Genomic DNA, 15,766 nt, shown 5'->3' with positions numbered 1-15,766 from the left:
ATGGTTTTGCCTTTCTCACCTGTTTTTGGAGATGTTTCATATTGGCACCTAAAATTACTCCTTTATTTAACCAAGCAATCATTTGCTAAAGCCAGCTGCTTGAAGTTTTTGAAAATCATTGTATATCTCCTGTCAAATAGTGAATGCTATTGTTATCCCATCTTGCAATGGGGTAACAATAGCATTGTGCGGTCCTTAATCCCTTCACGCTTATTGTGTGGTCCTTAATCCCTTCATGCTTGTTTACGGGTTCTTTAGACAATGTTGTGGCCTTCCAGTTTTGCTTCCTTTTTTTAAAAGAACACTTTCAGTAAGTTTTTTTAGAACAGGGAAAATGCAGTATCATTCATGAAATCAAAAGAAAATGCTTTTCCTGCTCATATTTGTTCTATTGTGGTATACCACAGTGCCATCTAGAGGTAATACAGTAAAAAAAAAAAGCAGGGAAGGAAACACTCTTCATGCAGTGCTCACATCTCAATTCTGCAATGAAACTGAAACAGCCTAATGTAGAAAAGCTGTTTCTATGGATGTGTTGTGTTATATTATATCTTGATATATATTGAGACTGCAATCCGTTTAGCAATGAGTTTGTCTGTGGCATGATACTCTCAATATTACTAACTTCATATAGAATTATACTTATAGAACTAAAAGTTTAGAAAGTTATACTTTTGGAAAGTCTCTTTCCTGTGACTTGTAACACAGGGGTGGGCAACACGTGGCTCTTCAAAGTGTTATTGGACTGCAACTCCCATAAGCCCTTGCCAGAATAATAAATGGTAGGGGATGATGGAAGTTGGAACCCAGCAATATCTGGTGGGTGGCAATCCATAATATCTGTCCTCCCTTGCCATTTCGCCTATATGTTGCTTTGGAGGTCAAATTGGTTCAAGGTTCACAAGGTCACATGCCTCTATATGACTGCTGCTACAGTCTATTGAGCATACCAAAAAATCAGTGGTGCATTGCAAAAATTCTGTGTCATATAAAATTTTTACCAACCCAAGAGCCTACCTTCGATCAAAAGATCTGCACCTAATGACTCCCTTCTCTGGCTGCAATCCCACATACACTCACTATATCACACACTGCTTTGGAGGGTTTCCCAACCTACAGGAGATACTTTTTTCAGATGCAGTTGATGGGGAAGAAGAAACTGCAACCCTTGCAGGTGGAGGATGATGGCTCTGGTTTCAGTGGGTCTGTGGAATCTACTCTGGGTTTCAGTCAGAACTCTAGAACAAGCTATCCAATGCTGAACCCATTTTGGGGACTGGATTTAACACCTTGGAGAGCTCCTTTAGAGTTCTGACCGGTTTGGACTGAAACCTAGAGCAGATGTACAGCCCTGCTGAAATCAGAGCCACCAGCCTCCACTGTCCTCCACCTCTTAGTGGTTCCTCTGCATAGGAACATAAGAAGTTGTCTTATAGCATTGGTCCATCTAGCTCTATATTATCAACACTGACTGGCAGCAGCTCCCCAGGGTTTCAACCAAGAGCTTTTCCTGCCCTACCTGGGCCAGATCTACACAGCGGTGCATTTTTTGTCATCAGCCTGATCGTTGCGGTGAAAACCGCGTTTGAGTTCTCAGACGTCACTGCCCATGACTCTTCCATACAGAACGACTGGTGCGCCAGATCTACACCAAGGAGGATATTACACTATGAAAGTGGTATGAAAGCGGTCTATGGAGGCAGGATCTACACAACTGCTTTGTAGCGATATTGAAGTGCCCTGACAACTGTAGGGGCACATTGACACATACCATACACCACTTCCATACCAGTTTCATAGTGTTATATCTTGCTTGGTGTAGATGTGTCAGTCGGCCCCAACAGTTGTCGGTGTACTTCAGTACCACTATAAAGCAGAGGCCTGGGGTCGAACCTGGGACCGTCTGCTTGCCAAGCAGATGCTCTACCACTGAGCCAGGGCCCTTCCAAAATCAGAAATAATTTACCAACCGCTTAACTCTGATGAAAGCTGTTTTGAGAGGGACTTTATACTTTTAACTAACCTTATTGGATCCACCAATTGGAGATTCTGTCAAGAAATGGAGAGATGGTCCTAGTGGTTTCCCCAAACCTGATCCCCTTGGACACTTCAAGACTACACCTCCCATCACCCCTCTTCATTCTCTTGCTGGCTGGCCTGATAGGAGTTGTAGTCTAAAGCATTCAGAGAGCGCCAGGTTGGGGACGTCCGGGTGCTGGTGCTGCTTCAAATATTCTCTTTTTTTCTCCCCACTACGTTCAAAGCAAGAGCTGATAATGTCCTATGAGCTACCAGTGGATACTGCTGATGATCCATTTCAAAGACAAAAGTTAACAAGTGCTGCCAATGTTATCAGCAAAACTATGGGTGAGTTTCCAAAAATATATTTAAAAAAAAAAAACACCTATGGGTTTTATTGTGGTGTGAAAGATGAAAGTGATCCAAATCAGCATTCCAAAATAATAATAATAATTAGTTTGACTTGCACAGACTGTCTGCGCACTAGTACTTTATTGCTCAGTATCATACTTTCCCTGCTTTTCTACAGGTGGCTGGAAAACCGGGCGCGAGGCTGACCTAGAGTCCATTGCACTCCCCCTCAGCCATTCCCCCCCAACTCCCTCCCAGCTGCACCCCCTGTTCCTTCCCAGCCACTCCTCCCAATTCTTCTGCTTACGGACTTGCGTGACTTACTTGAGGCCTCTGCGCATGCCAGTGAGTCGCCCGGCCTCCTCTCTGGGCTCCTGCCTCTCAGCCACTCCCCATGCTCCCTCCCAGCTGCCCCCCACTCACTCCCAGCCACTGCCCTCCCTGCTCGCCTGCCTGCTGACTCAGGAGACTTATTACATGAACTGCTTTGGCAATGGTATCTTTCAATGATGCTGCACATCCTGCTCCCAGCTGGGTTTATATAACCTGTTGCTTAGCAACACAAAGTTCTTCTCATAGCTCAGAACCTCCAGCATTACAAAGTTCTTCTCATAGCTCAGAACCTCCAGCATGCCACGCATTGCCGTGTGCCATACATTGCCTTAGTGTGTGTATGTATGTGTGTGTGTGTGTGTGTGTATATACACACACACACACACACACACACACGATTATAAGGGGAGAATAATGGGCTAAGCAGTGAAAAGCTGACTTGCTCCCTTTTTAGCATGATTTGCAATACATAGTCTACCATTTTATTTTATTTTATACCCTGCTGGTTGAGACCAAAGTCTATTTAGTCCAATATTCTGTCTTGGCTGGCTGAGCATCCATATAAGTTATTGCTTGCCAACCCTGTCAACTACTGTGTTACTAAAACTTTCAGAGACAACATTACCAGAACTGGGGAATCTAGAATTCAAAATGTATTTTAGAATTAGGAGTGCTAATATGGTAGACACCTTTACTTTGGACAATGGAAGGTGCACTCTGCCCCAGAATTATCTGGTAACCGTGAACATTCACGGAGCATTCGATCTTCCAGAGCGGAGACTGACTGCTTCCAAACCCATCGATTAATATCAGAGCAGAGACATGCCCAATAGAAGCTTCTAAAGTCTCCGAAATTATCCTGCTCTCTCTCTGTGTGTGTCTGAATTGAATATTTCCATGTTTGGAAGACGCTGAGTGGGGTGAGGGGTAGCTTTGATATTAACTTCTGTGGCTAACCAATTAGGAATTGCCACAGTGCTGTCCATGATCGTGTTCTCCTCCAATCACAGTGTTCAGGGGAGTGGGAAACACTAACTGGCTGCTGATTCTGGCTGTAGGGGTGGGGGAGGGAGCACGTTTCTGGTTGGACTCATAGAAGTCAATCATCCACAGTGTGAAAGTGCTGCTGGGCTGGATGGCTTCCAGTGCAGTGTGTGTGTGTGTGTGTGGGGGGGGTCCATCCAACAGATCTGAAGTGTACCAGGTTGGAGAAGGCTGTAGTAGAAACTTCCACCAGCAGCAATGGAGCTCTGCATCAGCAAAGTAAAGGATAAAAGCTCCCTCCATAAATACACAGGGGTGGAATAATCTCTGTCTCTCTCTGTCTCTCTCTTCGTTTATTTAAGGGGAATAATGGTTTGAAGGGGGAAATTTAAAAATTCCTTAAAAAAATCAAGGCATGAATGGATCTGCTACAAACTTGGCACACATAAAGCCCTCCTTAAGAACTATCACCATGCCAATTTTCGTCTCTTTATCTTTAAAAAGTATGCAGATGTAAGCATTTTGTTAATTTCCATTTAAAAAGTTCCTAAAAACCAAAGCACGAACGCATCTGATTCAGTCTTGGCATGGCTAAAGCCCTCCTTATAAACGTTCACTGTGCCACGTTTCATTTCTTTATCTTTAAAAACGAGGGAGCTGTAGGCATTTGATTATTTTCCATTGACTAGAGTGGTTATCTGAAAACGGATTCCTCTCTGACGGGTAATCCAATGGGGCGGAATAAGGGGAGCTGCTCCGAAATCAGGACAGCGAATCGCCTCAATGGAGCTCTGGCTTGAATTTTAACGTGGAGAAGACCCACTTTGCACACCCCTAAATAGCACTGTTATAATTCAGTGATATTTGTCCTTGGCTACATTTGATATTAACTTCGTGAGTTAAAATAATTTGAGGATCTAACTATCTACAATTTGTAGATCTATTAGTATGAAGAATATGTGTGTGTCTCTGGGTGTATCTATCTACCTGAACAAAATGTATTAAACTCAAAACAGACACCTTGTTCCTATTTATTGACATCCCTTTTTAATAACCCTAGCAGATATTAGGTTAAACCTTTGCCTTTTCCACCATTCTACATGAGCTTATCCACAATGCAAGTTTTGAATGATTGCATGAGAAAGAGCTTTGCGCAGTAGGAGACTATGGCTCTTTCTACACCGCGGAGGGTGGAGGATCTTGTGAGATCCTGATTGCGAGATCCTCCCCTTAGTCCACATATGGGCGCTACATCCCAGGAGGGAGGGTGTCACGCCCGCCATTTTTTTTAAAGGAGATGAGCGCATGTGTGCTCCAACACAAATGTAAGTTAAAACAAAAACAAAAAACCTGACCCCGCTCCCCCATAGCCCTGATTCCTCCCGGCCCAGTTCCTTCCCTCTACTGATCTCCGCTACTCACAGGGAGGAGGGAAGAAGCCGGGATGGGCGGCCACACCTCCTGTGGTCTTGGAACGATCCCGAGACTGCAGGAAGAATCGGGTTTTCCTAGGGAGTACTTATCCCTGGGAAAACCCGTTCTCGTCCCTCCTTCTTCCCATGAGTCCCTGGGCATCATTTGAACACACAGGGACTTGGCTATGACCAGCATGGATTTTTGGGCTGGTGTAGAAATGGCTTATGATGCCTTTTCCTCAGCTATATCTCACAATTTTACCACGAACATGATTAAAACCTGTAGCTTATGAAGGATTGGGGACCCCTATTGATGTTTTCCAAGCCGTGTCTGTGTATGTATGAAAAGAATGACCCGTGATGTTTAACTGAATTTCCCCCTCTTGATTCATAACTTCACGTATACCTGTAAATATGTTCCTTTCACCATTTAGAATGGGAAGAACCAGAATTCCAATTTCCTCCTGGCTTGAAACAAGCTGTCAAAAAATATCTCATTTGGGAATGCTGCCCACTCTGGTTGCAAATAAAGGAAAGGATGAAGAAAATCATGACAAATCCTTTTATGGAACTGTTCATTCAACTCTGTATTATCGTGAATACACTGTTAATGGCACTCGAACAAAACCCCATTGCAGTAGAAGTGGTTAGTGTCGGAAACAGGGTAAGTCAAGTCAAGTCCTTCTTAGGCATGCCAAGAATGAATTCTTTATTGCTTTGCTTTGGGAAAATTTTGTTCTTGTTTTCGGAGTGCCTTTGAATTAAATGTTGTACCTAGAAATCATACATTTAGGGAGCAATCCTACGGCCCCCTAAACAGTGTCTGGGGGACAAAGGGTGTTTCATTTTGCTGCGTGGTTTTATCCTGGTGGTACTTTTGATACTGTATTTTGTATTTGTGTTTTTAAACTGTTGGTTGTTTATTATGGTTTTAATTTTTGTGAACCGGCTATTGGGCGGTATAAAAATGTAATAAATAAATAAATAAATAAATAAATAAATACAATTTTCCTGGCTCCAGGTTGGAAACAGGGCTCTGACCTCAGAACTAGGTAACTACACTCCCGTCCTCGTCCCTTTCCCTTCATAGCTGGCTTGGAAAGAGAACAGCACCAGCTCCCCCTCCTTGTTCAGAAAACAGGGTGTGCAGTCGGGCAAAAGAAGGCATTCCTTGGGGTAGGGAGGGGAGGAGACCAGGGCGGCAAGCCATAGGCCATAGCTAGATGGGGCTTTATCCCAGAGTGAACCCCGGGACCGTCTCTGTGCATCCACATGATGTACAGGGGATCCTGGGATCGGGGAGGGAGGATCCCTCCCTTGCCCCGGGATCTCACCCTCCACTTTGGCCCCAGTTTTTCCACGGTCTTGGGCTGAACCCGAGACCGCGGAACATGTGGTCCATTGCTGTGGAGCCAGGAGCCACGCACGGGGCACAATGCTCCTCAGGAGTGCTGCGGCCATCGGGGGTAGGGTGGGGGGAGTGGGGAAAATAACTTAAATTTAAAAAACCACTTACCTTTTGCGCACAAGCGTTCATGCGCTGCTTTCCCTTTAAAAATAAAAAATGGTGGGTGAGACGCCTCTCCTGTTGAGGTCGACATGTGTTGCGTGTAAATGGAGGTGGGATCTCGCATTAAACACAACGTGAGATCTTCCCTCCTCAGTCGCGGGATAAAAGGTAGGTCTAGCTAAGGCCATAGACATAACCTATGGCTGCCCCAACCTCCTTCGCTCCCCTTCCCCAAAGGCTCTGCAAGATGGGCGAAAATGGCCATTTAGATGGGCGAAAATGCCCATCTAGCTTAAATGCAGAGCAGGAGGTGCAACGCAAATCCTGCTCTGCATTGGACACCCAAAAGCCTCCAAGTTCAGCAGCTTATGAGTATCCAGGGCAAATCCAATAGGATTATGCCCTTAATTATTCACTTTTCCTGCCGTTTGATGTGAAATGATGCAGTTGCACAGTGAAGTGAACATGAAGTTAAAAAAAAAATAATGTTGCAAACCTGGAATAGCCAACCTTAAAGTTCAAATTTCCCAATGTCTGGATTCTAGTTTAAACATTATCATCATCATCATCAGCAGCAGATGGGCACCGTTTCCTTCTGCCACGCATCTAAAAGAAAATGTGGCGAGGTTGGAAGAGAAATCCACGAAGCCTGCATTTTAACGTGAATTTATCTAATTTTGCACTTTCTGACCAATATGTCAACTGAAGCAGAATCATCCTTCAAAATTCACACTTCTTCAAATTCTGCAATGGAGTTCTCCAATTAAAGAATACGTACAAAAAAGGGCAAATAACATATATAAGGGGAAATAACATGCAAAAATCCATAATATAAGGGTTCACGGACAAATGAGTCTATACTGATCAGGTGCAGGTTACCTGAAAGACTGTATTCTCCCTTATGAGCCTGCCCGTCCTATGAGATCTTCACGGGAGGCCCTTCTCTGAGTCCCACCACCATCACAGGCACGCCTGGTGGGAACGTGGGAGACGGCCTTCTCGGTGGCTGCCCCTGGAGCTCTGGAACTCCCTTCTCAGGGAAGCTAGACTGGCTCCCTCCTTGGTGTGTTTCCGGAGGCAAGCTAAAACTTTTCTGTTCCAGCTGGCCTTTGGGGTGTGTGTGTGTGTGTGTGTGTAGCTGAACTTCTGTTTATGCATTTTTTTATATATTGGGTTTTTTGTGTGTTTTTAAAATCGTATTTTAAATGTTTTTAAATGTTTTAATATTGCACCACGTTTAATTATTTTTTAATTTTTGTATAGCTCTATCTGTTTTAACGGTACATGTTTTAATTTGTAAAGCCGCCTTGAGCTCCAGTATTGGGGAAAAGGCGGAAAATAATAATAATAATAATAATAATAATAATAATAATAATAATAATATCATCATCATCATCTCAGGGGTAAGCAACATGGCACCCATGGTCTCTGCTGGATCCGGTGATGCATCCATGGATGGATCCAGCTTTCTTACCACCCATCTGCTCCCCCAACTCCAATTAATACATTGCAGTTATGGGCGTGAAATAGGTGCTGCTGAAAACTGGGTTCAAAAGAGTTGTTTGGTGTGGTGGGTCTCAGCCAATCTCTGTCTTTCACTCAGTCTTTTTGGCAGGTTACTTGTCCTTTGCCATGCCTCCCATGGCAGCCATTTTGTGATGGTGCCCAGGACAGTTTCTCAAATTGCTAAATGTGGTTATAGTCAAAAAGGGTTCCCTACCCCCTGTGGTACATTGAAACATGCTATCAGAAACCAGCCACAGGCCCATTCATTTCTGCTTGCATGAGGCATTTCCTTCATATTTCTAGAAAGAAAAACACCGACTTTGGCCTGGTAAGTGACTGCCGTTAATTCATTATGATCACAAAGAATTGCTCCCATATTTCAGCAAAAGGTATAGCTCAGAAGAGTTATGTATGTACTGTAAGACATGTTCTTTGTTCTGTCCTGACATTATTTCTCTCTTGCAGGTTTTCACTTGCATTTTTTCTGCCGAAGTTGTCTTCAAAATGATCGCACTCGATCCATATTACTATTTTCAAAATGCTTGGAATATATTTGACTTTTGTGTGGTTGCCATAGTCAACATAACCATGATGCATGGCATCCATATATCAGTTCTCCGAATGGTAAGGATGAGGCCTTTTCTGTTAGGGGCTAGATCTACACCACTCCTTCATAACGGTTTATAACGGTATTGACAACTGTTGAGGCCCAGGACACAGTCTGTCTCCCGTTTACAAACTGCTTTCAAAGTGTTCTATCTTGCTTGGGGTAGATCGTCAATATACAGCTTCCATGGAGGTCTATCAAATCCTGACCCACGAATGGAAGAGAATCATCTCAGGATGCTGGAATAAAGATTTCATTTGTAAATAAGCCCAGCGTGTATTTAAATAGGTCAAAATGCATCGGCTCTGTGTTTGCATGTGCTTTGCCATTTCTACCACAGTGTTGCCTCTGATGAAGTGAACTCTGGCCTAATCTACACCAAGCAGGATCTACACCAAGGAGGTTTGGTTTTTTTAAAAGAAAACTTACATTTTGCGCAGGAGCGCTCGTGCGCACTTTTCCGATTAAAAGAAAAAACAAAATGGTGGGCGCGATGTCCTCTTCCTCCTGGGACGTCGCACGCCACATGTAGACGGGGGGGGGGATCCCGCGATCATCATATTGTGAGATCCTCCCCCTCCCTCCCTCTATGGTGTAGGCATGCCCAGAGAGAGAGAGAGAGAGAGAGATCTGTATGTGGAAGCACACTTTCACCATCCTATTGATCTCCTCTGGATCAGGAACTGCAAGAACGAATCTGATACACATGTTCAACGCCAGCTGTCCCCTGTGTGTAGTACGTTGCTTTCAAGTGGCTCCACATCCGAATGTGCACCTCCATCTTCTTTGGGTGCAACTCATCATGCATGAACTACACATGAATAGTGCTGAATTCTTTTTATGTATAACTCAGAATCAAAAAAACGCAATCTGACATCTCTTTTCTGTTTCTCTCTCTCTCTCTCTCTCTCTCCCCTGCCTTCTACAGCTGAGAATCTTCAAGTTGTCAAAGTTTTGGCCAGCTTTAAACAAGCTCATGAAAATCATGATGAAATCAGTGGGCCCACTGGGTAACCTGACCCTTGTTTTGATTTTCACCATATTCATTTTTGCCGTGGTTGGCAAACAGGCCTTTAGTCGCCAATATAATAAGGTTAATTCCAGCTGTAGCATTTGTATCACTGACGATGTGCCAAGTTGCGACAACAGCACCGGTGTATGTAGAATGCGATGGCATATGAAAGACTTCTTGCACTCGTTCCTGATTATATTCCGAATTCTATGTGGAGAATGGATTGATACCATGATGGGTTGTATGCAGGTGGCGGGAGAAGGAGGCTGCATTATTTTGTTCATGCTGGTCCTGGTGTTAGGAAACCTGGTGGTAAGTTTCCAAAGCTTTTCATTTTATGGGACAAATTTTGATCTATTTCTTTAGAACCCCCTTTTCAACAGTTGTTGTTGTTGTTGTTGTTGTTGTTGTTGTTATTATTATTATTATTATTATTATTATTAAAATTATGTTTTTAATCCACCCAATAATGAATTACAAAAGTTAAAAAAAGTCTTCCAGCTTTGTTGGCTGCCAGTCCAGGTCTGGGCCCGATTCAAAGTGCTGGTATTAACATTTAAAGCCCTAAATGGCTTGGGGCCAGGCTATCTAAAGGAATGCCTCCTCCCATATGTACCTGCCCGGACCCTAAGGTCATCCTCAGGGGTCTTTCTCCATGAACCCCTGCCAAAGGAAGTGAGGCAGGTGGCTACCAGGAGGAGGGCCTTCTCTGCTGTGGCACCCTGGCTGTGGAATGAGCTCCCTAAGGAGGTTCACCTGGCACCTACACTATATTCTTTTAGACGCCAGGTGAAGACCTTTTTATTCTCCCAGTATTTTAACAGTCTATAAATTAGTTTTAACTTTGGTGTTTTAAATTTGTATTTTAAATTTGTATTTCTGCACGGCTGCTGATTTTATCCTGGTTGTGCTTTTATATTGTATTTTATATTATGTTTTTATACTGCTGTTTTATACTTTGAATGGTCTTAATTTTTGTGAACCACCCAGAGAGCTTTGGCTATTGGGCGGTATAGAAATGCAATCAATCAATCAAATAAAAATGCTGTTGAACACTTAAAAATATATGATACAATGCAAATTCTGAGAGTGCCGTGGACTGCAAGAAGATCAAACCAGTCCATACTCCAGGAAATAAAGCCAGACTGTTCACTTGAGGGAATGGTATTAAAGGCAAAACTGAAGTACTTTGGCCACATAATGAGAAGACAGGATACCCTGGAGAAGAGGCTGATGCTAGGGAAAGTGGAAGGCAAAAGGAAGAGGGGCTGACCAAGGGCAAGATGGATGGAGGATATTCTGGAGGTGACAGACTTGACCTTGGGGGAGCTGGGGGTGGCGACAGCCGACAGAAAGCTCTGGCGTGGGCTGGTCCATGAAGTCACGAAGAGTCGGAAGCGACTGAACGAATAAACAACAACAAAAACAATGCAAATATGTTGTATCATATAATATAATACGAATACCCAGGGAGGTTGTGGGCTCTCCCACCCTATAGGCCTTCAAGAGGCAGCTGGACAGCTACAGAGCTACTGGAGCACCCCAAGCCAAAGGCAAGGATTTGCCAGTCTGAAATGAAATGGTACAGTCCAATGGATCCAATTTCAGTGGGGCGGTGAATCCATTCTGGGCTTCAGTCAGAAGCAGCTCTCCAAGGTGCTGAACCCTAACCCCAAACTGGTACAGCACAGCACTCGTGGCTGCTGATCGTGTGGCTCAGCTCTTAGCTTTTTTTGACCACGAGCTGTCTGACAAGGAATGCTTTCTCAGCATCACAGAGAAAAATGGCTTGAACTGTGTGGAACCTTATGCATGTGTGCTCAGAAGTGAACCCTATTGAGTTCAATAGGACATTATTTTATTTATTTATTTATTTATTTATTTATCATACTTATACCCCGCTCCTCAGCCAAAAAAGGCTCTCGGAGCGGCTTACACTTAGCAAAAAAGACAGTCCCTGCCCTCAGGCTTACAATCTAATAAAGACATGACACACAAGGAAAAGGAGTCAAGGAGGGAGGGAGGGAGGAGAGAGAAAGAGAGAGAGAGAGAGAGAGAGAGTCCAGCAGGAGCAGGCCCCGATGTTACTTCAGCCTGCTCCTGTCCCCTCGGTCCTTCTTCTTCCCCACAGGGCCAAGATGGCAGTTTGCCCTGTGGGGTGGGGGGAAGAGTCCAACAGGAGCAGGCCCCGATGTTACTTCTGCCTGCTCCTGTCCCCTCGGTCCTTCTTCTTCCCCACAGGGCCAAGATGGCAGTTTGCCCTGTGGGGGGGGGAAGAGTCCCACAGGAGCAGGCCGTGATGTTACTTCTGCCTGCTCCTGTCCCCTCGGTCCTTCTTCTTCCCCACAGGGCCAAGATGGCAGTTTGCCCTGTGGGGTGGGGGGAAGAGTCCAACAGGAGCAGGCTGTGATGTTACTTCTGCCTGCTCCTGTCCCCTCTGTCCTTCTTCTTCCCCACAGGGCCAAGATGGCAGTTTGCCCTGTTGGGGTGGGGAAGAGTCCAGCAGGAGCAGGCCCCGATGTTACTTCTGCCTGCTCCTGTCCCCTCGGTCCTTCTTCTTCCCCACAGGGCCAAGATGGCAGTTTGCCCTGTGTGTGGGGGGAAGAGTCCAACAGGAGCAGGCCCCGATGTTACTTCTGCCTGCTCCTGTCCCCTCGGTCCTTCTTCTTCCCCACAGGGCCAAGATGGCAGTTTGCCCTGGGGGGGGGGAAGAGTCCAACAGGAGCAGGCCCCGATGTTACTTCTGCCTGCTCCTGTCCCCTCGGTCCTTCTTCTTCCCCACAGGGCCAAGATGGCAGTTTGCCCTGTGGGGGGGGGGGAAGAGTCCAACAGGAGCAGGCCCCGATGTTACTTCTGCCTGCTCCTGTCCCCTCGGTCCTTCTTCTTCCCCACAGGGCCAAGATGGCAGTTTGCCCTGTGGGGGGGGGGGAAGAGTCCAACAGGAGCAGGCCCCGATGTTACTTCTGCCATATGTCCAGTAAGTGAGTATAGGATTGAAGCAATCCTATGCATGTTTACACAGAAGGGAGTCCTACAATTCCCAGTATTTCCCATCCAACCCCCATGCTGGCTGAGGAATGCTGGGAGTTGTAGGACTTCCCTCTCCCATCTAAACATGTACAGGATTGCACCTTAAATGTATTGCTTTCCAATACGCTCCCAACTACCACCACCCCATCCCGCCTCACCTTTTGTTTCATCTGGTTCCTTTCCACTCAGGTCCTCAACCTCTTTATTGCTTTGTTGCTGAGCTCCTTCAGCAGCAGTGAGCTGGAATCCGAGGCCGATGGGAAGGAGCGTCAGGCGGTCATTGCTCAGATTCGGAGGTGGCTGCAGTGTGTCAAACGCTGGCTATGGGATTGGTGTTGCAACACCCTCCTGCGAAAGCTGAAGACGGCGAGGACAAAAAACGAGAAGGTGACAGTTTCCGTCCAAAAGGCCTGGGCCACTGAGCCAATGGACATCCAAGAGAACCATGTCAGCAATGGAAGATTGAGAAACTGGGAGAACGCGGAAGCAGGCGGAAAACAGGAAGATCTTACAATGGGCTCTAATACATTTGTCTGTGTTCCCCTTGCTGAAGGAGAAAGTTTAAGTGAAGATGAAGAGCCTGTAATCATAGAAATGGATCCCAGTAAGCAGGTATGACACTGAAGCTGTGGAACTGGAACTATTTCCAAAGTTCTATGGCAGCCTTCCTCAACCTGGGGCGCTCCAGATGTGTTGGACTACAACTCCCAGAATGCCCCAGCCAGCTGGCTGGGGCATTCTGGGAGATGCAGTCCAACACATCTGGAGCGCCCCAGGTTGAGGATGACTGTTCTATGGCTACTGGGCATGTTCAACTCCACATTGGGCTGTTTTTGGCTGAGGTTTGCCCTCTTAGGGTGTTTTTTTAATTATTATTTCTTTGTATTTCTGCAAACCTTGAAGTTTCCCCCCAAGCATGCTTATCTGTCTGTCTGTCTGTCTATTACATTTATATCCCCCCTTTTTTTCCTCCAAGGAACCCAAGGCAGCATACAAAATCCTCCGCCTCTCCATTTTTATCCTCACAACAACAACCCTGTAAGTAGGTTGGGCTGAGTCTGTGACTGGCCCAAAGTCATCCAGTGTGGGGACTAGAACCCAGATCTCCTGGCTCCCAGTCCAACACTCTAGCCACTACACCACACTGGCTCCAGGACATAGCATGTTCCATTATCCAAGGTGCTCATGTACTACCTATGGTAAAGAAGAAATAGTGCCATGTATGCTCCTTTTGCCTCTTTCAGTCTGGATTCATATTGAACCCCATTATAGATTTTGGAAGGTTTTATGTTTTTTAAGTTTTAATTTGTTACCTCCTGAATTGCGTTCCGTTTCTGTTTCTAAAAGAAAGCTTTGGAAATTTGGTTGCATAGCTTTTTGTGTGATTTGTACGGAAGGAAAAGAGCAAAGCATTTTACCATAGAAAATGACTTGTTCATTGGATATCTTTCCTTAGGAGAACCAGCTGCGAAAGAGGAGAGAGGTATTCAAATGGTCAAAACGAAGGCTATCTTCCCAAGTTTCCGAAAGTGCAAGTGTTTGTTCTTTGGATGTTCCCAAGGTAAGGCAAACAAAATTAGTCATATTAGCTTTCTTGCTTGATGGAAAAGTGTGTTTTGTAAGAGTGTGCTTGGTCTTGGTTCTGAACCCCAAATCTGAGTCGAAGTGGGCCCTTGACCCAGAACCAGTTTGGGACTGGATTGGGCTACCTTGGTCCGAGGTAGCCGAAGCGCTTCAGGTTGATTCGTCCCAATGGCCAGCCACTGCACCCACCCGCCCATGGGACTTAACTGAACCCTCCTCCGCTCATGCCGGCAAGCCGCCTATCCTCCTGGAGAGCGTTATTTATTTATTTATTTATTACATTTCTATACCGCCCAATAGCCGAAGCTCTCTGGGCGGTTCACAAAAATTAAAACCATCATAAAACAACCGACAGTCTAAAAACACAAATACAAAATACAGTATCAAAAGCACAACCAGGATCAAACCACGCAGCAGAAATTGATATAAGATTAAAATACAGAGTTAGAACAGTAAAATTTAAATTTAAGTTAAAATTAAGTGTTAAAATACTGAGAGAATAAAAAGGTCTTCAGCTGGCGACGGAAGGAGTACAGTGTAGGCGCCAGGCGGACCTCTCTGGGGAGCTCATTCCACAACCGGGGTGCCACAGCGGAGAAAGCCCTCCTCCTAGCAGCCACCGAGCTGCTCTGGCCTGCTGTAGATCTACTGTTGTAAACTATGGCAGCCAGAAAAGGGTGCTAGAGTGGCTGTCCTGGAGGACAGGTGGCTTGCCTGCGTGAGTGGAGGCTTCAGGTAAGTGTCGTGGGAAGGGGACAGCAGCTTGGCTGGTTTGTAGTGAGCTGGAGGGGAAGGGAATCCTATGGATTCCCAGTTAGCCTCGCACCTGACTTTCCTAGTGCCTGGGAATCTGTAACAACTGACCTGCTTCGGGTTTGGAACTGACTCCAAAGTGGGCCAGGGAAGTTCCAAGACTCCCAAGTCAAACTGGAGCTGATTTGATAGCTCTGACTCGGCCTCTGAGGTGAATCGGGGCATGTGAGCGCACAGCCCTAGTGTTTTGCATTCAGGGAAACTGGTGTGTTCCCAATGCTGTCGTGGAGCTGGGGATCATCGCTCCCCTCAGAAACTCCTGGTCCCTCTGGGCAGGGACACAATTTTTCCAGTAACAATATGTTGTCCTTTTTTGTAATGCAAAGTATTTTGTGGTGGCTTGGTCCTGAATGGCCCACAGCTTTTCCCAAAGACCTGCTCCTGGCAGAGATGAAAATGACCAGGACTGGTTTGTTGATATGGATCAACACAGCTGCCTGCGAGTTTGGACTCTCTTTGTGGCTGTGGCTGTGGTGACTGTCATGATGTAGGCAAAGGCTAGCCATGGCTACTAGCCCTGATGGTTGTGTGCTATCTCCAGTAATCAAGGCAGTAAGCCTGTGTGCACCAGTTGCTGGGGAACATGGGTGGGAGGGTGCTGT

General features: G+C 45.6%; 1 protein-coding gene across 1 annotated transcript in view; it reads left to right on the top strand.

Moving 5' to 3' along the window:
- The window catches only part of LOC134413434 (sodium channel protein type 5 subunit alpha-like), a 74,086-nt gene that overhangs the window by 31,663 nt on the left and 26,657 nt on the right, over positions 1–15,766 (top strand). The window contains exons 11-15 of the mRNA XM_063147609.1: positions 2,779–2,866; positions 5,537–5,766; positions 8,584–8,742; positions 9,654–10,049; positions 12,957–13,154. Of these exons, the coding sequence (XP_063003679.1) occupies positions 2,779–2,866; positions 5,537–5,766; positions 8,584–8,742; positions 9,654–10,049; positions 12,957–13,154 (1,071 nt within the window). The remainder of the gene's footprint in view (positions 1–2,778; positions 2,867–5,536; positions 5,767–8,583; positions 8,743–9,653; positions 10,050–12,956; positions 13,155–15,766) is intronic.

Source organism: Elgaria multicarinata, chromosome 1 (genome assembly GCF_023053635.1).
Source record: "Elgaria multicarinata webbii isolate HBS135686 ecotype San Diego chromosome 1, rElgMul1.1.pri, whole genome shotgun sequence".
In the NCBI taxonomy this organism is placed as follows: domain Eukaryota; kingdom Metazoa; phylum Chordata; class Lepidosauria; order Squamata; family Anguidae; genus Elgaria; species Elgaria multicarinata.
Note: the sequence above shows the minus strand (reverse complement) of the source record. Positions and strands in the feature narration are given on the sequence as shown.